The 24,095-nt window shown below is 40.4% G+C and overlaps 2 protein-coding genes across 3 annotated transcripts in view; one reads left to right on the top strand and one right to left on the bottom strand.

Moving 5' to 3' along the window:
* The window catches only part of BMPR1A (bone morphogenetic protein receptor type 1A), a 111,135-nt gene that overhangs the window by 75,618 nt on the left and 11,422 nt on the right, over positions 1-24,095 (top strand). The gene's annotated exons all lie outside the window — the stretch shown is intronic.
* On the bottom strand, positions 621-22,831 carry MMRN2 (multimerin 2). Of its 2 annotated transcripts, XM_082285853.1 has the most exons (7): positions 22,418-22,831; positions 12,630-12,752; positions 12,248-12,354; positions 10,211-10,276; positions 8,878-9,051; positions 5,924-7,825; positions 621-4,922 (listed from the first exon to the last, which is right to left on the bottom strand). In XM_082285853.1, the coding sequence occupies exons 1-7, from the start codon at positions 22,699-22,701 to the stop codon at positions 4,534-4,536; spliced, it is 3,045 nt and encodes a 1,014-aa protein (XP_082141979.1). In that variant the 5' UTR covers positions 22,702-22,831; the 3' UTR covers positions 621-4,533. The 2 variants fall into 2 exon arrangements, with proteins under 2 accessions (XP_082141979.1, XP_082141980.1); XM_082285854.1 differs by lacking the exon at positions 8,878-9,051.

A 24,095-nucleotide genomic window follows, 5' to 3' on the forward strand; every position in this document is an offset into this window, starting at 1 on the left:
ACATGTTGGTTTTATCCATATAAATTTGCCTCAAGCTTACCAAGTAAAAAGAGAAAAAATAAAGGGATGGGGAATTTTGTAATTGCTTTTTGTTCCCTCTGTGTACAATGTTCTTTTTGTGTAATAGTATCCAAATTAAGAGATTTGAGCTTAATATGCATACTTACTGCTTGTTGCAAAAATATGCAGGTGCTTCTGTATATCCTGCTAAATTTACTCTGGTTTTTATGATTCAAGCAAGTGAAGACCAGTCAAGGGGTTATCTCAGCTGTGAGTACACAATTATATAAAGTGTCAGAATTTGTTTTCTCATTGCAGAAGTGTATTGGCTTCTACTCTCTGTTGAGTTCACCTTTAGTTTGCAAGGAGGAAGAATTAAGATCAGTTTCTGTTCTCTTTTTGCCTTTAATTAGGAATAATCTTAGATTTAAATACATATTTTTACAGTAGCTAGAAAGGTTTGGTATCTATAAATATTTGATATCATAAAAACTGTTGCCAGTATATTATAATTATAAACCTTTATTTGTTTTCCCTATACAATCAAGCGTTAAATTCTTGCAGTAGAGTTCTGGAAAGTGCAGTGGAAAGATTAGATGATGTCGTTTCAAACCTTTCTTTCCTTAATACATAATACCAGGAAGTTAGACTGCACAAAGATTTGGTCTCCTTAAATTAGTATCTTGGCAAAGTAAACCTTTGTCCTGTGGTTGTGGCTATTGTGTTGTTTGTGGAATGTGTTCACTGGTTGCAGTGGTCGTGGTTGGATTTAAAACAGGGATTTCATGTTAGCGTTGCAGGAGGACATAATGTAAATTGTGGGTCAGTGTTTGCACCTGTCCGTGTTTTAATGAGCAGCTTTTTCTCCAGTTGTTCTTACGCGAAATGGCCACGGGATGGTGCTGTATCCTAAAGAAAGGATTTGGGAAAAGATTGGGGCGTTCTGAGAAGTGAAAACCAGTTCTGCCTGCTAATAATAAATATCAAAATGCTCTCCTTTATATATGGGTGTGTTTGACCCCTATATAAAATAAGCTACTGATGAGTTTGCATCAGTATCTAAGAAGTGAAACAGCAGTATCCAGTGAAATGTGCAAACACACCACAGGGATGTTTTGTGAGCATACCTAAAAGCAAACTGAGTAGTTAGCAAATTGAATCACAAGCTTTTAAATAGTTAGCAGAAGTAGCACTAAATTCAGAAAGGATCAAGTATAATTCCTTTAATTTCCTTAATCCCTTCTGCAGTTTTATCTTCCTCTTTCCCCAAAACACTGCTTTGGTCTTTCTCAGTGATGTTAATGCAGTAAATCAGTATCAGCTGTGAATCTGAGCACTGAAGGAACCACTACTGTGGGCCGACCACCTCCTGAGTCTGCTTCATGAGGAGACCTCCATGGGCTTCAGACTCTGGCTTGATGTGGATATTACCTGCAGAATTCAGGCATTGCTGGATCTACAGAAAGTAAAATTGTTTATATATTATATAATCAGTACTTGAATTTGGAGTACAGTAAGGAGATTGTCTTATTAATGGAAAAGAAAAAAACATTAGGAGACTTCAATTTTAAAATATACTGTAAGATTCTGACATTTGTAAAGCAGCAGAAGTTTCAGTAACAATAATTCCATGAAGGCACTAAGATGCACAGCTTTCTACCTTATAAAGCTTAGTGGTTGGTCTGGAAATACAGAAACTTGAAGCAGTGGCAATCGATGTTTTCTTGCAGGTTTCTAGGAAGTACTAAAAGCTGTTGGAAGGTTTTATTTTTAAATATGAGTCTCAGATTGACAATACATATATCTGTATCCTGGAGTGAGCACACACATTTCTATGCCTGTTGGTGCTTGGCCATCAGATGTGTTAGTCTAGTCAGTTTGCTGTGAGGGAAACTGAAGCTCTTGCAGACAACTCTTCCCAATGCCTATGGTCATCTTCAGGTTGTTTTTCATGTTTGGAAATTCTCCTAAATCCACTGAGCCAACCAATAGCTCTATTTCAAATTATCTTCATTAAATTGATTCCTCTACTTTGCCTAAAAATGCAGGTCATGGTGATGTGGCTGTATTAATCTTATAAAAAAGCCCAACCAACCATCCCACCAAAAAAATGCAGGAGTGGTTTAGATGGAGGTTTATGAAAAATCTGCTTTATTGCTTTGAACAAACACAACCACAGCCCAGTAGATTAATCATCTTTCTCTTGTTGCTTGAGAAGGAAGTCAGTCTTCCTGGCTTATGCAGCCAGCAGAGTGTTTTAACCCATTGTCTTTCATTAATTTTTTGCTTCATAGTCAAAAAATCAGTCTTCCAGTCAAGTGTGTCTTTGTGTATGCAGATGGCTAACTTAAGCACATATTTGAAGACATCTTTAAAATATAAAAACATCTTTAAATTAACATTTTGTTCACTCTGGAGTCAGTGTTCTCTGAACTCGTCTGGCATATTCTTCAACAAAAGTAAACTCTGGTAAGCACAAGAAAGGACACCAAATGTGTAGAAGTCCTGACTGGATGAATTGCAATGCTCTCTACTACCTCCTGTGTCCATTTCCAAGTAGCTGTATGGTTTTCATTGCAGTTGAAGCTTTAAAAACAAAGTGTTTTTAAATATATATGCATATCATATCCCCCATATGTAACATACACGTATTCCCCAGCTGTCTTTATTTGTGGAACTTGGCTGGTGGCTGCCGAATTGGTGTGCACTTAAGATGGGGTGTTCCTTGAGCCATCCAGACCTAGGCAGCACACTGGGCCTGGCTCTGCAGAGTGCTGCCATCACAAAAGTCAGGAATTGGAGGAACACTGGTAAAAACCAATCTGAGTCACCCCGGGATGGTAGCTTTATACTGAAAGAACCTAATCTTAACAATTTGATGCTTTTCTTCATTTCACCTCTTCAATTTTATTCTTGTCTTCTTTCCCTCAGATATTTGAGCAATCTGTGGGACAGAAGATGATACTGAGCTTGCAGGCACTTTGTGCCTGCAGCAGAGCAATGTGAGCCATGGCTCCATCCTAGAAGAACAGGGACACCTGGCCTGGTCATCTTTGGAAAGCAGCATTGGCCAGAGGAGATAAGGAGCATTTTTAGTTGTTAGTATTCCTGGCTTTTTCAGGATAGAGAAAACAATGTTCTCTGTGAGGCAGTAGCTGAAACTGCTTTGTAGCTTTATTTCAAAAGATACGTATTGTCTGCTTGTCACACTGTTGCCTTAAGTGCAGTGTGTGTTGGTACCAACGTGTAGGGGCTTTTAACAGTCGATAATAGTTAACATTGCTTAGAATGCAGGTGGGTGGGGAGAAAATTCCTTAACAGCAGAATAGATATCTGTTAAAAAATGCTACCTTAAAAGGGCACAATTTACATCATAAGAATTTACATCTTCTTCAAAAATACTGGGAATTTCAAAGTGCATTTTATTTTGGCAAATTTAATTGTTTTAATATTGCTTTGTAAGGTATTAGGATAGACAAAAATAACACAATATTTGAACTTCTTTAAAGTGAAAGTCTTTGGGAAGTTTTATTTGACAGAAGAAAACTTTAAGGCATGACCAGGCATGGTCACCTTGAAGTTTTGGAAATTTAAAAAACCTTCCATATTTCAAAAATTCTACTCTTTGGTTTACTCTAATTACAAATTTGCGTTCAGCAGTGACAACAGACCAACGAGCTTACCTTTTGGTTTTAGTTTTGCTTGCTTGGTTTTAAAATACTTACTAAATGCTGAATTCTGGGCTGAATTCATTATAATCTTCAGGATTTACTTTAGAAATAAACTGCATTTTCACCAATACTTTTTAAATACTGTTGACATTTTCCTAGTGTCTAAATGTAAATGTAATTCATCTTAACAATGCTTTAAATTTTTGCAGTGTAGGTGAACTACATCACAGTCCCAGAAACAAAAACTGGGCCATTTACGAGATCCTTGCTTGCAAATACTGGCAATAGAGTGAATTTTACTGGATTTGATGGATCTCTTCTAGTGTTCCTGTTGTGCACAGTCTGAAACATTGGAGTGAGTTGCAGAAGTTTCCAAGATAGTCTTTGGTCCACAGAGAACTAAAAGGTAAAATTGCCCTGGCTTCTGGGTTTTAAGGTACCATTCACATAATATAAGAGTTGCTCTATGCAGTCCTACCTAAAATCTGTTCCTTGCCACTGGTGGGGTATTTGCTATGGAAGAATATTCTTTTGCCAAGGGAAAGGAGAAATTTGTGTTCTAAGTGAAGAAAGTCCCACAAAACATCTGTGTGCAGTTCTCACATTGGAAGGATTTGGGAATGTGTGTGCTGATACATTTGAAGTCCAAACAATTAGGTTTTCACTTGAAAGAAAATCCCATTGCTGCTCAGAAGCAACTAATCAAAAGCCAAACACTTCCAGAAAAGAAGCATGAAGACAAACGTAGGGTAGTGCTATGTTTAAACACATGCAGTAGCATTGAATACATCACAGATGAAGCAATAGTGAATGCATCCATTGCATCTATGCAAAGAGATTAATAAAACATAAATGTCACTAATCAAGTTTTAGATATTAGAAATCCACCCATAGTTGTCCCAGGTGGGCTTCGTTTCACTACAGAGCCCTGCAGCAATTCAAAGCACACTGTCTCCCCCTTCTCCATTTCTGCCATAGCAAAAGTAGTCATGGTGTTTCCGTGTGGGGTTTTCCTCTGACTGCTTGAGAGAGTTCTTTTGTACCCACGGCTGAAGGAGAGTTGTCCCAGTGCTGGTCCTGAGCTGAACTCCACAGAGATGACAAACAGGTAGACACCTTTGTGTGGTGCCTTAAAGTGGCCCTGCTCAGAGAAATAGCTGTTTCCATAATTGAGGTACGTTTCATTAAACCTCACGGTTTTTTCTTTATCCTTTCTTTCTGAGAATCCCACATGGAATGCCACCAATGAGTCTGAAAAAGAAAGAGGAACAGGATTTTAGCAATGAGTGAGCACTCTTCTCTCCCCAGGATCATCAGGATGGGAGATAAGTTGAATCCCTGTCAGGCCTGATTTTTGTGTGCTGCTTTGCAAAGCTAGACACTGGAAATGGGTATGTGCACTGGAGTAGGTCCAATGTTTCCCTGAAACTCTTGGAAAAGTACAATGCTGGGACCACCCGGGGAAAAACAAATAACACTTTTTTACTGTCCTAAAAATAAATTAGTTAAGAATATATTCTCTGCTTATTCAGGCTCAACTACAGTTTTGCAGCACAGATGCCTAAAGGGGCTGATTTTTTTTCTATGTTGTTTGTCCATACCAAGGGCTACAGTCATAAAAGCCAATGCTAAAGCTGTGGTGGTTGTAATTACCAGGTGCTTATGGTCACAGGTTTACAGGGAAAGGGAACTGGCCAGTCCCAGTGAAGTATAAGCTGAAAACTTGTCTCTGAGACATAGTTGTAAAAGAGTGTGTGCTCTCTGGTCAGTCCTGCCAGTTCCACTTGTGCAAATCATAGCAATTCATTTAATGTGTCTGTCTGCCCTGGGAAGGATTTGGTGCTTTGAGTACACTCCTTCCAGATTCAAGTAACAAAGTAACAGGGAAAAAGAAGCATTCTACATCAGCTTCCAAAGAGGAAACTGCTACTGCATTAACATGAGCATCTACAAACAAAATTTGTCTTCTAAACACCTGAAGCTGGCTTAGTTCAAGGCAAATTTCCTAGCAGCTATAACAGGTGTAATTTTATTGGCTTTGACCAAAATACAGCAGAATATCCACTTGGTTCTCACTCAAACTGCTTTTTTTGGTGGAGGGGGAGGATGTAAGTAATGTCAGAATTTCTCTTCCAGCATTCCACGAGATACCTGACAGTTCTCATAACTAATATGCTCTGTGTGTGGAACTTGTAGCAGGGCCCAGAAAGAAGCTAGACCTGCACATGAGCAGGTAAAAGAAAAGAACACACCTTTTTCCACAAGTTCTGTCTGCACCATATTTCTCCCAGTTTTTTGTGTATTTTCTCTGTGCTTCTCTGGCCTTTTCTTGTCTCTTTGCTTGTCTTGACCCTTCTGTTGCCTTTTCCCTTTTCTGTTCAGCATTGACTGAATCTTTATAACATCCAGACTTACATTTGAGGCAACTAATTCTTCATTACTTCCAAATAGCTTTTTAAAAGTCAACAGATGTTCCTCCAGATTCCGCTTGATGGTTGCTAAATCTGCAGAGAGAGTTTCTACAGAAACGTTGAGTGGCTCAATTGCATTTGCTATTGTATGATTGCAGCAGAGACTTGTGTCACCTCTGGATTCATGCCTCTTGATTGCCAGGCTCAGGTGTTTGATATCATTCTTCAGAGTCATGATATCATTATAAGCTGAGCTATCCAAGGAGTCATCCTTGACAGCCTCATAGTTAGGTTCCATGTGTTCTATGATGCTGCGTTGACTACTGACTTCTTGTAGAGTAGAGGAGGTTTGTGTTTCCTGCTTGGGGTGCTTAGGAGGCATGTGAGCATCGTGATTATTCTGGTGACCTCTCTCCAAGGGATGAAATCTCCTCATAAGAGATTCTAGTGTCACATTTTGTTCTTGCAGTTTATCTGAGAAGTGTCTGAGAGATTCTTGCAGCTGAAATACTGATGGTATTAGGCTACTAAAATCATCTTCAAAAAAGACATCCAAGAATTCGTGTCTCAGTAAAGCCTCCAGTGCTTCTTCGTGCCGCATTGCATCTTTCAAAAGAGAACTAAAAGAACTGTTGAGATACTTGATGTGTCGATGAATTTCTTCATCTTTCTTCTTCAACAAGCCTATGTCTTCTGAAAAAGCCGTAACCTGTGACTGAAGCTGTCTGTTCTCTTCTTGACGGAGGTTAAGAGACAGATGAATGGATGGAATAGCTGAGGAGAGCTCTTCAATTTCACTCTTGAAGAGATCTCTAAAAACTGACTCTAAGTGCTTCATATCCTTTGACTGGGTATCTTCAAGGGAATAAGTGCTATTCTGTGGATCTTCCTCCAGTACATCAGTGTCAGAAGGTATTCTCTGACAATTACATTCCTCCATGTACCGCAGTAGATCTGAATAGTTTTCCTGAAGGTTTGAAAGAGTGTAATTGAGCTCTGATATCTGCCTTTCCATTGCTGCATTGTTCTCTTCCATAATAACTGATTTCTCAGCTAAAGTTATTGTAAGATCTTCTGGCCTGTACTTGGAGATGTTTTTCTTTAACTCCTTAAACCACCTCTCTAAAACTTCAATATTCTGAAAGGCCACGTCTGATTCCATGTAAAGTTCTTTAAGCTGTTTTGCATGGCCTGACAGAATTTCACTTATTTGTCTGCTGGTTAATTGGCTGTTTTCATCTTTGGGACCATAATGTGAAGAAAGTTCTGTTAAATTTTTTTTCAAAGCCTCCAATTTATTTTCAAGAAGGTTTTGCTCTTGTTTCACATTTGCTATGCTGTTGTTCAAAGCTAAGAAATGGGTCTGCTGTATCTTATGAAGCTTCTTGAGTTTTGTGTCAGTATCTGCCTTGATCATGCTGAGATTATAGTGAATATTAGCCTGCTGCATGTGCACTTGGTCCTCTATATCTCTTTTCACCTGATCAACTTTCACTGTGTTTTCTTGGATTTTTGATTCAAATTTAGTTCCCAGCTCCTGAAATTCTTTTTTGGGCACAGTGCTCTCTTGGAATCTTTCTATGCTTTTCTTGTTGGCTTCCACATCATGGGACAGGTTTCTTACTATGTTGGACAGGTTCTGTAAGCTTCTGTTGAAGCTTGCCCACATTGGGTTAAAATGTCTCCTTAGAAAATTCTCCACATGAGGAAACAAAACTTGCTGCAGAAGCCTCCACTGATGATCTGTTAATACAGTTGAAAAAAAAAAATTAATTAAATTTAAATTCTGCTTTTGGGATACAATCTAGGTAGGATAACTCAAGTATGAATTTTTCTGTAGTAGTTGCCATCTTAATCCCCAGAATCTGACCTCATGATAAATTTTGACAATTGCAAAAACAGCCTAGCGTTAAATCAAGGTTACTATAAAGCACATGGTGTCTATGAGTCTGCAGACAATAACTTGGATATGTATTGACTTCCCCCTTTATGTCTTAAAAATGATGCTTTTTGAAACCCCTGGACAGGCAGTTTTGCCAGTGGCCATAACTGTCCATTTTCCCAACAGTTCTTAGTTGGTGGGCTCTTCCTTTTTTGACTGTGTCATAATGTCCTTTTTCTCATGCTTTCAACTCCACAAAGTTATACAGCATCTTAACAGCTTAATATTCCAGGTCAGGAGTAAATAAATTAGAAAATCTATGAAGTATCTGTACTATACAGGAATTGTAAGGTTCAGTTTCTAACTTTAAAGTTCAGACTTGAGTGCCTTAAAGTTCACTGAGTACCATAGTCTGTGTCCTTAGAAAACGTTTCTGCAAGCCAGTGGCTCACTATGGTAGGTCAAAATCAGCAGCTCTTTTTTTCCCACTCCTGTATATGGTAGAAATAATGTTCTAGAGATGGGTCAAATGTTTCATTCTTTCATGTAACACCAGGCTGCTATTCCACACATTAGAGTATATAGCATGAGTATGGGAAAAGAACAGGTCTAAACTCTGCATCCCCAGGGAAGAGAAGAAGCCATAGAAGCAGAATAGTGAGGTTAACAAATTCTAAGCAACCCCTTTGTTCTGTAATTAAGGAATGTTCTGAATTCTGTCTTTCCTCTCATTGCCCATTTCAAGTTACTCTTTGGTTCATTCATTTCCATTAGGATTGCATCCATTTTTTTTCTCTTTTTAGAAGCAACCAGCAGACCAAGGAATATCAGGGTATTTTTGCTTTCATGTTTTCTTTCTGTGTGGTTTCACAAGGCTTATCATGGGCTGATAATTCTGCATCAGACCTCTCACCTGAATTGCTCTGGTTCACTTCTAACACCATGCTTGTACCGTTGTTTTCAAATAGTCTCTGTAAGTCACCTAAGGTGCTGGCTGCTTGATGAATATCACTTTGAAGATCATCCAGTAAAGCCTCATGATTTTGAATGACTTCGAACAATTCTCTTGAATCCACTGATGTTGACACTAGTCACAAGATTAGAAAAACAAAGTCATGCAACAGAGTGCAGCGACCAGGTGACAGGTATTCATGCAAGACCTCCGAGAACACCTGTCTGTTTTTTACTCTGAAAATTTTGCACTGACCATTAGGGGGTCTGTTAATTTATGGCACCTTAAATTGCAGTTAATTTGCAAGGATTTTTTTCAACAGTGATGAAAAACCTAATATATTCAAATATTTGCAGAGAACTTCAGCTACAACAGCCGTGATGGCAATAAAATGCTCTTAATTAGAAATCTCACTAGGCCATAAAAGTGTTTTGGAATACTAACTCTTTTCAAGCCATGGACTGAAAGGATGGCAAGGTTTAACAGCCTAGAATAAAAGGAGAGGATGAAAGAGCAATTGAGGTGTTCCACTAAGGATTCAGGAGTACAGTGTGTAAGTTTCAGAGCTGACTCATGGAGGGGCCCTTTAACTGATGTCTTTCTAAATAAATACTCGCGAATTTGAGCTGTAGATTTCAAAGTGTGCAATACTACCCTGAAGCTAATTGCTGAAAGATAATATATAGCACTGCAAGCCACACCATTTCCCAGGTAGTAAGGGAAGGTCCTTGGTACTTAGACTGGTAGGGTGGAGTGCCTGAAATACAAATCTGTGGTACCTATAGTACCTAATGGTAATCTCAGAGCTACTGGGAAGCCATTCTAAAATAGCATTTTCAGTGGATTGTTTTTCTGGTACATTTGTGAGCATGGTGTGCTGTCCTGTGAACCCACTTTGCAGAGCAAGGGATTAACATCCATGCCACTCAAAGGTGTAGGGCTCTGCACCAGCTGGCTTTCACTGATGGCCATACAGCTTTGAAACTTAGGGATGCTTTGTTGTGAGCGTTCACAGAGTGTTACAGCAAAAGCCCTCATATATGTCAATAAACATTCCATTTCAAAGCTTTCCCAGATAATGCTTTCACTAGAGACATTGTCCATAGCTTATCAGGTTAAAATTGCAGCATCAACACTTTTTTTTTTTTCTTTTCTTTTTTTCTTTTCTTTTTTTCTTTTCTTTTTTTTCTTTTTTTTTTCTTTTTCTTTCTTTTTTCTTTTTTTTTTCTGGTTTTTTTCTGATCAGTGACTGAGAGGTAAAAGGATGACAAGCAAAATAACTTCGAGCACATACTGTGGTTTGAGAACTCTTCTTCTTGTCCTTCAGTTTCAGTTTCTGGCACCAGAATAAAATTAGGATCTGCAATTGAGATATGATACAGTTGTGAAAATGTTTTAGATGCAGAAAGTACTACAGTTTAGCAAGGCCATGCAGAGGAATTTCATGTGTTGTGTAACCGGTGCGGAGACAGGCTTCTTTGGGAAAGAACACCTTCCCTAGAGAATTTACTTTCCTTGCACTAGCATACAACATTGCATACATGGCAATGCTATGCAGTAGTGTGGGGATTTTTAACTCATGCCAAGTTATTGCTCATAAGAAATTAGTTTATTGCAAATAGATGGGTTTTTTTTCTTTTCTGGGGGTCCCATCTAAAGATCTGCAAATTACTCTCCCTTGTTCCACAGTTACCTGAACATTCTGGTGGCACCAACAGTGAATGATGTTACACAAATGAGGAGATAATGCTGGAGGAGCTGGTTTTGGTCAGTGAGCGTAACAAAAGAGAGACTAAACTAGTTGCACTACATTTGATAATATCTTTCCAACGTTATGGGTGAAGTTCACCACCTAGAGATCAACCTACAATTGAAAGCTATCTGTGAAGAAAAGCTAAACCTACAGAGATATTTATCTGTGGAGTCTGTAGGTGAGTTAGACATAGATTGTGCAAAAATTTTCACACGATTGCCTTTTTTGTTACGGTTGCCTTAATTGCAAATGGGAATTACCTTTTATCCATTTAAATTCCCTTCATAGCATTTAAATTCTTAAATCCATTTAAATTCTGCTTTTTGAGTATGATTTGCTAAATCCTGCCAATGCCATTTTTAAACCACCGTTCAGTTTTTAAACCACAGTGTCTCCCCTCCCTTTTTTTTTAGCAGCTGCACAAATCATAGAATCATAGAATGGTTTGGGTTGGAAGGGACCTTGAAAACCATCTAGTTCCCACCCTCTTGCCATGGCAGGGAACCTCCTGTTAGACCAGGCTGCTCAGAGACTCATCCAGCTTGGCCTTGAACACTTCCAAAGATGGAGCACCCACAGCTTCTCTGGGAGACCTGTTCCAGTGCCTTACCACCCTCACAGTAAAGTACTTTTTCCTCATACTTAATCTAAACTTGCCCTATTTCAGCTTGAAGCCATTTCCCCTGGTCTTAGCACTACATGTCCTTGTGAAAAGTCCTTCTCCGTTTCTCTTGTAGCCCCATTAGGTACTGGAAGGTGCTCTAAGGTCTCCTTGGAGCCTTTTCTTTCCCAGGCTGAGCAGCCCCAGCTCTCTTAGCCTGTCCCCGTAGCAGAGGTGCTCCTGGACTCACTCCAACAGGTTCATGTCCTTAAGCTGGGGACCCCAGAGCTGGATGCAGGACTCCAGGTGACGTCTCAGGAGGGCAGAGGAGAGGGGCAGAATCCTCTCCCTCATCCTGCTGCCCACGGTGCTTTATTCAACAGTGCAATGGATTACAGTAGTTCACTCTAAAGGCTGTTCCTGGAGCTTTCATGGAAGTAACGGTGTGGGCACTGTTCCTGCCTGTGCTGTGGAGCTGCTCCCTGCTCTAGGAGCCAGTCCCTTTGCAGCCAGGGTAAGCAGAGAGGAGGAGCAATGCAGACTGCAGAGCGAATGCTGCCCTCTCCTCTAAACTTGGACACCTTGTGATCTCCTGAGCCAGATGATTTCATCCTGTGAACTGACCATAGGGGCATTTCACATCCTAGTGTTGCTTTCTGATGTCAGCAGTTTTTACCTGGATTTAGGCATTCCTAGATGGACTTGCCTAGATGGACATCTGACAGGCTCCCCAGCAAATGAATACCTTTCTCCATGAGTAAAGATTACAAAGGTGCTATTAACAGAAGAATAAGCAGCTAATGCTATTTAACTGCTAATTAGTACTACTCCTTGCCTCGAAGTATCAGTGATTTGGGGTATAGCAGACTGAAAAAAAAATTCTGAAAAAAGGGAAAAAATTTAGGCAAACTCATTTCTTTCCATTGTGCCTTGCATTTAGTCATTCATTCCTATACTTGTTCTGCAGCTTTGCTTACCCCGCTGTTCACAGTCCTTGCCAATAAATCCAGGGCAGCATTTCCACTGCAAAGACTTCAAAACCTTCTGTTTCACTTGGTAGACTGGCTTCAGAGCTGTCCTGTACCTGGGGAGGAAGGGTCTGGGCATTAGATTTATTGTAATAGAGTCCTTTGCAATCAAGTTTGGACTGATCCTGAACTTCTGTAGTATTCTGATAAGGTGTAGAGAGAGTTTTATTATTAAACAAATATTCCAAAATGTCACTGATACCAAGGAAGATACAAATTTGTTTAAAACTCCCCTAGAAATAATGCTGAGGCTTCAATACTGTTGACAACATGCTTTAGATACTTGAGGGAAAATTCTCTTTTCTTAACTGGTTTTATTTAGGACACTTACATGATCTTCTGGCAATCTGGGGCTCCATTCAGACAGGGCTGTTGGGAGTTGACAATGTACTTCTCCTTCATGCAGGCTTCTATGTATGTGACCAGCCGGGACTGTGTGAAGGGACACCAGTTCCTAGTGGAAGAAAGACGTGGGAAAAGAGTTTGAAGTAGGTCTCTAAGTCTCTGGTTGTAACAGTGCCAAGAAAAAGTGAAATGCAGAAGGGCCTTTATTTTTATTTTTTTATTTTTCCCAGCTGTATGATGAGGAAAGTGGAAAATGCTTCCTACCTTCTCCCTCCACTCCCAATTCATTTGTTTTCGTTTGAGATGTTTATCTGAGTTTGTTACCAAAGGGCTGATTGTCTGAACTTTGATGCATTAGTTCCATTTCCAGTCCTTTCATTTAGCAGGAGAAATTTCCAACCCCTGATAACCTGCGGGTTAATGTCACTTTAAATGTCAAATTGCCTTTTTAGGCATGCTGCCATTTCAGATGCCTAATGACTGACTCATCAGGTTGGGGCAGACTGCTTCTGAAAACTTAATCCAACATAACCTCCATTAATAATATCTTCCTAAGTATTACTTCTTCAAGATAATATAGTAAGTTATTGGATTTTATTAAATAGGCTAGCTTCAAAATAATTTCTCCCATCACCTGCAGGAAAATAATATTGGGGGGGGGGGGAAAATGGTTTTTTCTTGAGTCTTAGTTTTATGCTTCTAGCATGGACAAGTGAGTTTTAATAGTCTGATTAATTTTCCAAGTCAGAATTACATAGGCAGCTATTAATCTCGGAGTGTAGGTGAGCCTCTTCCTTTAAAGTCAAGACTTGACAGTGTAGCGTTGGCTGAAGTTTGATGTTTAAATCCAAGACCAGAAGGGGCAGGAAGTGACGAGTAATAACTACAATGGAAACAGCTGAACTTTAGGCAGTGTATTTTTAAATGGGAATACAGGAACCAAATCTCTGACTATCAGCATATATGGAAAAAGCTTACCCCTCTCAGGGAGTTGGTGAAACAATGGGGAACCGAGTCCTGCACAAAAGCAGAAGCTGGCACTGCAGCAGCCAGGAGAAGGGGAGGAAGCTGCAAGGAAGCTGGAAACATCAGGATGGAAGGGCAGACAGCCTGGGCTAGCTGGGAACAGTTCACCAGGCTTGCTGGGCCATAGCCTGTTTTGCTCCCCTGTTTCTTAAGGAAAATGTGATTGAGATTTCAGCAAGCACTCATGCATGCAACACGCTTCATCTGTTAGAAGCAAGGGCAGGAATCTGGCAAAGCCTGCAGTGCTGGGAAAGCAGGACAGGAAAGGAGGCTGCTGCCTTTCTTGTAATTTCCAGCCAAAACAACTTGTTAAGAGTTGTAGCTTTGAGGCCTTTGCAAGTGGCTGGGGGAAATTTTGGGCCTATGATCAATGGGAGTCTTGGTTCTTATGGGACTGAACTAGAAGACAAATCCTTGAATAATTATTGAAGTATTACTCTTCCAAAGTCAACACTCTGCTTGTGTCAGTAAAACCACTCAGTAAAACCAGCAGACCAGCACACATGCTCTGGTGACATCTGCCTCTGAGGGGTGCCTACATCTGCCAGGCTTTATAAGGCTCTGTCACTTTTTGGTAATTGGTGTCAGTTAAGTAACTCTAAAACAGAGACCTGGTTTGTGCTTGGTTTTGGGCTGTCCTCTCTCATGTGCTTGGCAAAGCATAGCTGGGAGAGGCTTTTCCCCCCTCAAATCCTCTCTTTTTTCCCGGGGAAATAAAGTGCTGCTGCTGGAGCTCACTGGTATCGTTGCTAGGTGCAGGATCCCTGCCCCTGCCAGCAGGATGCCTGCCAGATCCAGGCAGGAGTCTGCATTCAGTGTGGAAATCTCCTTTTAAAACAAGATTCTTTGGCTTCAGGGTTTTGTTCTTTCCGAATGAAAACAATCCACACCCAGTGAATCATCATCTGGGCTGATTTTTTTTTCCCACCATATGCAAGTCCTTCCTAAGAAGTCCTTGGAGTCATGTCAGCCACACAAATCAAAGCCAAATGTGCACATGCATCAACCTGTGTAAGCAAGAATGAGGCACCGTGGGACAGTGAGTGCTTTTGCTGTCCTGCATGGGTGGATGTGCACAGACATGGAACAGAAAACACGAGGATTCCTTTTCAAAACATGTTAGTGTGTTGGAGGTACATGGTGGGCTTCCCACTTGTAGAAAGGGGTTATGTTGTATCAGAAATTTGGATCAGTGGTTGATGCCAACTTGATGCCTGCTTTGGACAGTTACTAGAATTCTGCAGAATGAATAGTTTGAGGGAAAAACAAGGGGGGAATATGATGAGCTCTCAATAAAAACTTCCATAAATGCTGGTCACAGCTCTGTATGTTCAGTTTTCTTTACTGTATATTCACTAGTTTTCTCTCATTTGATCTTAAAAGTTTATTTGTGGAGCTGAAGGGCTATGTAATACCATGTTTTGGTTTTAATCACAAAAACTTTCAGAGGTTTTGAGTTCCATAAAACTTATCAAAGTTTATTCTTTCCTCAAATAAGTAGATAAGGTCTGTAATGAGCTGCAAAATAGATACATGTGCCCAAAGATGAAACTTCTGTTGCAGCATTTTTTTGTGCAACTTGTCAAATGCTTCCTTTAGGGAAACTTTGCTATCTGTAACTAAAAATACTTCTTAATAGGATTAACCTTGAGGGAAAATACGTCATTCTTTAATGTTAAAGTGCAACAATGTAAGAGACTGAGAAGGGCTTGATCTAAAGTTCAGTGAGGCAAGCAGGACTTCTCCGGCACCAAAGGCTCTGAATCAGGCTATGAAGTTTCAAAGAGCTGCTCCTTCACAAATAGCACTTTCTTTCTTGGGCTGGTTTCTGGAACACAGCAGCTTTGTGTTCTGCTGCTGCATTTTTTTCTCGTCTTTGTAACTATGTCACTTCATTCACTGAATATGTAACCAACCTAACACCCTCTGCTTTTATTCTCTTTAATACAGTTTCCTTTTGGTGCAAGCTTCTGCTGCCAAGGAGAGAGAGAGGACAGAGAAGCTGCTCATGTGAGGAGAGCAGAAAAGCCTTCTCTGTAGTGTGGTGAACAGTAACATTTATCACAATGCTGCAAGTTAGAGCAGCACTTGAGGGAACCCTAGCGAATTCAGGGCTGCAGATGTTCCATTTGTTCAGTGGCTTTTCCTGGTTTACCTTCCAAGGAAGTGAATCCCCTTTTATTTAAACCAGGAAAAAAGTATTTTAATAATTTTGTTTGCTAGACTGCGGTTTTCCTAGGCTTCATTCTAGTTATGAATTAAACTTATTAAATAGAGTCTTCACATGCATCTATCCACTTCTGCCTTATTTTGAGGCAAGTGTATTCTTATGTCTGAGGTTAAATATATCTGATGACAAAGCATTCTGTATTTAAATAAGATTCAGCAAATGCAGGTTAGCTCAAGCCCTTTTTATTTGAAACTTTCAGTTTCAAACACTGATATTGAAATGATTTTTTTCTTACTTTGGGTCTAGTTCTGCTTTTACTGTAGCAGCAAAATGCAGGCAGTTCTTTCTCTGATTCTAGGATTTGACTGGACCACCTTATATCATATGAAACAAAATAAAGTACCAGGAGAAAAGGTTAGATGGCTGCTCTACAGTAATTGACTCTGCTAAGATGAATATGGGGTAGTGTCTTTTCTTCATACAGATAATTACAGCGTGTGAGTGAGTGTGAGTAAAGCTCCCCAGCTCAGGGAGGGACTGACACACTCTAGTTCTCTTTGCTACATGTTCTCTTGATTGGCACTGTGGTGCATAATTTTAGATGTTTCCTAGGTCAGTGGAATTTTTTGCCTGAACAAAAGCTTCAGGAATTCAGGATGTTGGTTTTTTCATAAGTTTTGTTATTCCTTTGGCTGTACTAGTACAACTGGGTTGTCCTTCACACATCAGTTTCCTCAGGTTTCTATTCTAAAGGAAGCCAGTGTCTGTAATTACTTTGAAAACTCCTGCCCAGCCATTCCTGTGTCTATTACTGACCGTGCACAAAACTTTTCAAGACCGTAACATTTTCCTATACAGCACAAAAGGCACCAGATAAGCACTAATTCCTGCTTAAATTTGCTATAGGAAGGTAGAAGAAGACTCTTACTTCAGTTTAAACAAGTGATTTTCCACTGACTTGTACAGAATGACTTCTGTTTTATACCAGTTGAAGAAGAATATAAGAATGAGGCTTTAACTGTGGTTGGTTTTTCTCTCAGTGCAAATTTCTCACTGGCAAGAAAAAGCAGCCTCAATAAAACAGAGGTAAAGTACCACATTTAAATTGATCTAAACTAAGACTGTGCATGCCTGTATTGAGACAGACATATCTTTTTATTTTTTATGGAATGCAGAAAGTGTTCAGCTGTTGGGGAAGGTACTGGCTCTCCAAAGCAGCACAGTGTGCTACTGCTTTTTAATTAGCAGACAGTAAGTGATGTCTGGTGGTCTGTCAGTGAATTCTCCAGCTCTTCCCAGGCAGCCAGCAGCCCTGTATTAGAATCAGACAGCAGAAACTCTCATATTTCTCTGTCTTTCCCTCGGGATGAGTAGAACTCCCTCTCAGGCAGGGTCTGGGATCTTCCTGTGTCTCATCCCATGAAACACCCTTGTTTTCACAGGAGTGAGAGCAAACTGATTGATTTGCAGTTCACCTTAAAAAACTGGGCTGAAGAGAGTGGCAGTGGTAGTTTCAAACATGTGGATTTCCATACAATGCTGGAAATCTTCCAGAATCCTAAGTAATGTAGGTCGAATGCAATGTGTATTCCAACAGTAGTGCCAGTTAGTCTGTTATCAGTTGGGATAGTCCTGTCCTGCAGAACATCCTAAAATCTTAGTGCAGTGAAGACTTTCAGAGCAAATGCAGTCCTGAACTTGGAGCCTCACTGGGACCAAGAGTTCAAGGAACAGCAGGCTTGGCTGGGAGCTGGTTTTGAGGCAAATCCAACTGTTGTACAAAGTATTTTAGAGAAGTAAATCCAAGAGGTTCTTCCTCTTCAAGAGCACCCACAGCCATTACCTCATTTCTGTTTTCCCCCCTGCAATGGAAGCTCTACAGCCCATTTAGAGGGCACCTTACACTTGGGTTTTATCCTTTGGTTCCTGCAGACTTAAGTTCATCTCTATTACAGCCTGGTCACTCCTTTGTCAGGCCTCATCTGGAAGAAGGAATTGCAACCAGTGACCACCCTCTAGCACACCTGTGCTGATGCCAGGGAGACAAAACTCTTTGGGAAGCCAAGCTTCCCACTGGCACATGCACAGGGTGCAGGCAGTGTGTGCCAAGGCTTGCCCTGACCGTGTTTGGGGCATGAGGGTAGATTTGTTCAGGGCTGGCCACTGATCACTCCTTCAGGGAGTACTGACCCACACAAGCAGGAAGGTGTTGGGTCCAGGTGGTGATACTGCTGATGGTAATTCTGTGGCTATGCTGAAGCAGGAGCTTCCTTGCTATCTGCTGAAGAAATTAATTGCTGCAACTTGCAGTAATGAGCTGTGAAACAAATCAATCCCTTGGGCACAGAAGGTTCAATAATTCCTGCACTGTATGGAATGGAGCTGTGTCATTTGCATCAAGCAGGCTAATGGGGAGCTATTCCACCTGCAGCTGAGCAGCTCAATGACAGCCAAATATTGGAGAATTTCCTGAAGTCCTGAAAGGAGCTAAGTGCCTAACTTTGATAGGAAACCATTGCTTCTGTTGATGCACTTGGCACTGCAAAAGCTATTGTTGAGCACTCAATGGCTGTTCCACTGCTTTGCAGGATGTTGGGGGCTGAAAATCACTTTTAGCTGCACTTCATCCAAACTGTTTTATTTTAAGCATATGTTCTGTGCCCCTTTGGTGGGAAATTTCAGTATCCCATAAGCTTCCTACAAAAGCCCCTGCCTTGTTTTAAAGAAATAGGTGAGTCAGTGTGAGACTGGTCTTAATTAAATTAATGGATTCTTCCTGTAAAAGCAGACAAAAAATAATAAGCTATTAAGATTGAACATTGTTGTGACTTTCCTTAGAGTAAGACTGATTTGAGTTTTCTCTGCTTGTGTACACTTGGGAGGATAGTTACATATTTTGACACACTGGGTAGTCATGAGAACAGGCCTGATTCTTTGTGGCTTCTTAATATGGAATTAGAGGAAGAGGTGAGTGTTTCAGTGAGATAACAGCACACCTGGCTGACATCAGGAAACCTTCCTCTAATCAAGGGTGACTTCACAGAATTGTGTGTCCAAACCTCAAAATATGTTAATGCAATTAAGGATTTACTTAAGCTGAAGATTTCTGTCTTGTTTTTCCATTTTTTGCGGGTATGTTGTAATTGTAAATAAAATCCCAGGAGATGACACTGTGTGTTTGTGGATTAAAGATAAGGAAGGAAAAATGAACCACCTACCCAGCCACAGGGCAAATCCAAAACAGGGATGTTGGTTTGGTTTTTTTTGTTTTTTTGTTTTTTTTTTTTTTGAGAAAAACCACTTGGCAATGATTACACTTTTGGAAACACAGAAGTTCTGTGAGACTTTGGATAGATGGGAAGCCAGCTGTAGTTGCTCTGCTCCTTCCCATTCCACCACCACTGTCCATTTCTCTCTTACAGGGTGAGCCATCCACCTGGGGACTGGCTCCATCAGTGGTTACTGAGGGGGAAGGTTAAAAATAACCTCTGCCTTTTCCTAAGATTATTTTTAACCTGGAATGCTTGAGTGATCTGGTTTACAGTGTTACTTGACAGACAGGTCAGGCTAACTGAGGGTACAGGCAGCTTTGGGCTTTGCTGTGAGAGGTGCATGTGCCTTTTACATGCTTCATTTGTCTTGGTTTCTTTAATGAAATACAACACTAAGTGCATGAAATCTGAGTTGTGAGCCTGACTTCCTGATGTACAGGTCTCTTAATTTCCCTTTTTAATTCTGCTGGAAGTTTTGGGTACATGGGGATCCATTTACCTCAGCAGTAGAATAAAATAGCTGAAGTCAAACCAGTCAGCTCATTTGAGACACAGCTGCTGGGGAGTAAAGCAGTATAAAAAGCTGATTTGCTTTGGAAATTGCCCTCTTTTTGATAGTTTTAATTTTATACACATACAGACACTTGTCCACTTGAACATGCAGAGCTTCTCCTGTTTTTTCAAATACAAGCAACAGCTGAGATACTAATCCATTACCTAGTTCTTCCTCTAAAGGCTAGTGACTTCTTACTGATTTTTATATTTTAAAACTCTTACCTTAATAATATTGTTATTCTTAGAGGAATTAGCAAAATAACATATCCAAGCATTTGACTGAGATCTAATGAGTCATTTAATCTCACATGTTGAAACAGAAACCAGAGGATTCTGACTAATACCTTGGACTACTTAGTCATGGTGGTCTCAGTTATTCAAATAACTGCAACATGAAAAATAATACTCTACATTTTTTAAAAATATAGCAATATTTTGTAACTACCACTATTCCTAATACATAGGGAAAATAAGAAGCAGTTGAACAAAACACATCTTGCTTTTATTTTTTGAAAATATTGAGAGTCAAAACTTCATCACAAAGACCAGGTTACCATAGATTTTGTTTTCTTGTTTCCTAGCTCTGGAAAAGAAGTATTTTCTTATTTCAAAAGCAAAGTAGATGTAAGACACCATTTTGGTGGAAAACTATTCTCCACCATCCTGGGCTTTTTTGGCATATCTGTGACACTTTTTTATGGTATGTCTTTCTCTCCCTTTATCTCTCAATTCCTATTTAACTCCTGATGCTTTTCTTCTTGTTTTCCTCTTCAGAGATATAAACCCCATTTCTCAATGGTGTTTTTTCCAGGGAATATGTCACACTTGTAGGGAGGAAATACCAGATTCATGGCAACATCTTGTCTGTGCATAGCAGAGTACTGCAGCCACAGCAACTGCCAGGTACTCGGGGACTTCATGCTCTGAAGTTGTGTTGCTTCAACCATTTTAGAATTTGGACTGTGGTTACAAGGAGAATTGTGTTGTTCCTTCTTATTCACCCTCTCTCCCCTTACTTTTAGATATAATTCCTCTCAAAGTCTCAAATTTCTTTCCTAAGACCTAGCAGCTGCCTGGCCTTGTTTGTGCTGTAAGTATGACAGCTCTACAAAAGAATAAATACCTAAAAGCTACTGCCAGGCTAGATTTGGGTTGTCTGTAGTCATCCACATAGCTTTATAATTGGGAAGAATGTTATGATTTGACTCATTATGCAACCATCTCCATAAAAGAAGGAAGTATTTCTCTCCTTGGGAGGAAATTAGGGTGAGTCATAGCTGGTGTTGAACTGAATTAGACAAGCTGGTGCTGAACAGAGCTACAGAACAAAGGAAGAAATCCTGATTAGCACAGTATATTACAGCATCTTGCTGACCTATAATGCTGACCTTTTTACAGCGTTGAATTTTCATAGTACTGGGAGTTTCCAGAATGCTTTCAGCATTTCAACCAGCAGTCAAATGATTACCACCTTGCAGTGTAACTGGAAAGCCCAGAGTACCCCTTGGGCCTTGTTTCCTTCCTTTGACAGTGTCTGAACTGCATTAACCAGGAGTTGGTTAATTAACAGAGCACGTCATTATTGAACACTACCCATCACGGAACTGGAAGTGAACCCCTGCAGGCTTTGGGAAGTGACTTGGGGCTATTAGTGGGGGATACAGATTTGTGGGAAGATGTAGTATGAAGGACAGCAGGATTTCATACACTCAACATGTTACATGCGGAAGGGAGGCCTTAATTTTACATGTAGATGAAATTAGAAACAAGATTGCATACTGCAGTTTGCCTGAAAAGGAAGCATGACATGAGCAAGGTTTTATAGTCTCTTTCCATCTCACTTTTTTCCTTTCCTCAAGAGCATTTAAAGGGAAAAATACCAGGGCATCCTAAAGCACTGAGCTGTGAACAGCACTCAGTGTGCTGCTGTTTCAGCTCTCCTGAACAGGGCTCTGCTGTATCCATCCATCAGGGCTATAAAAGATTCATTCACTGTCCTGCTTGGTTTTCATCTATTTTAAACATTTAGAGACCTACTTACATGCCCTGTAAAACTTGCACAAATCATAGGGTTTGGGAATAATTCTAGTGAAGTACATACCTTTTGCTCTCAGAATGGCTACTCTTCTGCTACAGATCAGCATGAGGAACATTTGCTGGCATGAAAACCTTTTGAAGGGGGTGGGGGTGTGAAATCTGTAGTAATTTTCATGCTTATTCATTATTCCTTACTTTGTTATATTTACTCCTCACTATTTTTATTTTGCTAATGTCCTGCCGTTCTCTTTCCCTCTCCACTTCCAAGGCCCAAGTCTGCAGGCAGGTACATTCTGCTAATGGGCAAAGTTTGCCATGCTCAGCAGAAATAATTGGCATTGGTTTACGGTAAGAAAAAGTCAGTAAATTAACTTCCTCTAGCTCTGCTTTGCCAGAGGTGATGTTTTGGTTTATGCCAGAACTGGGAGGCTTCACCTCGGCCAGGCATGTGCACACGCCTAACCTCATTCTGCTGTCTCAGACTAAGCAAAGAGCTGGTCCCATCTGTGGTTTCATCCTCCACAGGCAATTCAGCTTTCTGTTCGTGTAGTTAAAGCATTTAAACCATTCTTGTTTGGGTATAGGTTGACCCCTAAAATCTAATGTATTTTCATGAGAAACCTCTATTAAAAGCAGTCCTGTATCAACAGAATATAAAGTATCAGAGGGGATTGCACTCTCATTATGTGTAAGACAGACATGGTGGGTACTTACCCATTTCGGGACTGTGGGCTCGCAGCTTCAAAATCCCCTCTCTCTTCCTGGTGTGAGGAGACCACACTTGAAGGGTAATCTTGAGTATCTTCCCTGAGCCCTTCTGCCTCCCAGTAACCTTCTCCTTGGCGTGGCAGAGGAGCTCTCTGAGGGTGTGCAGAGGTCTCATGAACTCGTGGCTTTAAGCTGTGCACGGAACCATCACGATATCCACGATGGGCTGTGTGTTCCACCAGCTTTGCCAGTCCTATTGTACTACAGACCAGCAAAAGCTTCGCGAGCATCCTGGGCTTCTTCCCCCCCAGTTACACCTGTCTCTTGTTCTTTTCTCTGAAGCTCAGCCTGAATTACTTCAGAAATGCCCCAGCAATATTCTTTAACTGGAAAGTTGGAAGAAGGAAGGAAAAAATAAAAAAAAAATTGTAACAAAGAGCGGAAAGAGCTTTCGGCCCTCCCAGCTACTGTGGAAACGTCCGTGGCTATTGAACAATGTGAGCCTGGTTCCTGTGTGGGGCTCAGACGTCTCTGACAGGGGGAAAGAAAAGGTGGTAGGAATATAGCTTATTCAAGGGACTTCTGAGCTCGCCTGCCTTCTAAACTTATCTGTGAACAGGAACTCGGCTCTTATCAACTGCCTTCTCAGGCACAGGAAAAGGATGTTAGCTTAAAGGAAAGGAAGAGAAAAGAAAGGAAAGAAAATATTGAGTGCTCTAACAGACTCTCATTACAGTGCCAGAAAGTGTCACAGACTTGCTTGGTCCAGTGCTGCACATGGGGTTTTTTCTACAGTTTAAAGGCTGAAATACCTTGGCTTTAGCAGCAGAATATCTGTGGTATGTACAACAAATTGTGGGCATTGAGGGACTCAGAGCAAATGTACAGTGAAAAAGAGCCTACAAACATACATTCTTGTGTTACCTTTGCAAAGTAGCTCTGTGAATCATAGTCTGATCCCATCAAAAGGGAAGATTTTCATGAAGTTGTCCTTCAGAGAGGTCAGGATAATTGAGCATTTTCAGAATTTCTGTTTGGGTTGTCATCTCTGGGTGTCAGGCCTTTTTCTTTTTTTTTTTTTTTTTTTTTTTTAGTTAGCATTAAAAAAAACCCTCTAGCCAAGAGCTGCTGTCAAGAGCTACCTCTGTCACCACCTTCTAATAATAAATTAAAAAAAAAAAAGGCTGTGGAGGTTGCATGTAGTCTTCTTACTGGTTTTGCTTTGCTTGGTGGTGCTGCTTTTAGTTTTTTTGCTTTCATTAACTGTGTTTCTTTTTTCACAGTCTTGCAGAGTGATGTGGTCTGGCATTTTAAAGAATAAAATGAAGGAGAATGATGCTCCACTGACAAAACAAGTAGGAATGCAGGACTGCTAGATCATCTCTCAGTGTGAATGATGAGATGAGCAGCCCAAAGTTCAGTATGTCCTGCAGAGCATTAAATGTAAAGCTTTTATGGATCCATTCCAATAGCAGCTGAAAATAGAGGATAAAATCTCTCCAGGATTTTGGAAGGCCTTGTTATTAAAGGCTATGAATTTGCATGTCCATATCACTGGCTGAATTTGCAGCCCTCTCCTGATGCCCCTGTTTTATGCTTAATGGAAGAACCTAGAGAAACAAGGAATTGCCCTTCCTGACCTGTGGTAGACACTGCTGCCTAAGAGCAGTGACAGCAGCATATG

Source organism: Coloeus monedula (assembly GCF_965178545.1).
Source record: "Coloeus monedula genome assembly, chromosome: 8".
Classification (NCBI taxonomy): Eukaryota; Metazoa; Chordata; class Aves; order Passeriformes; family Corvidae; genus Coloeus; species Coloeus monedula.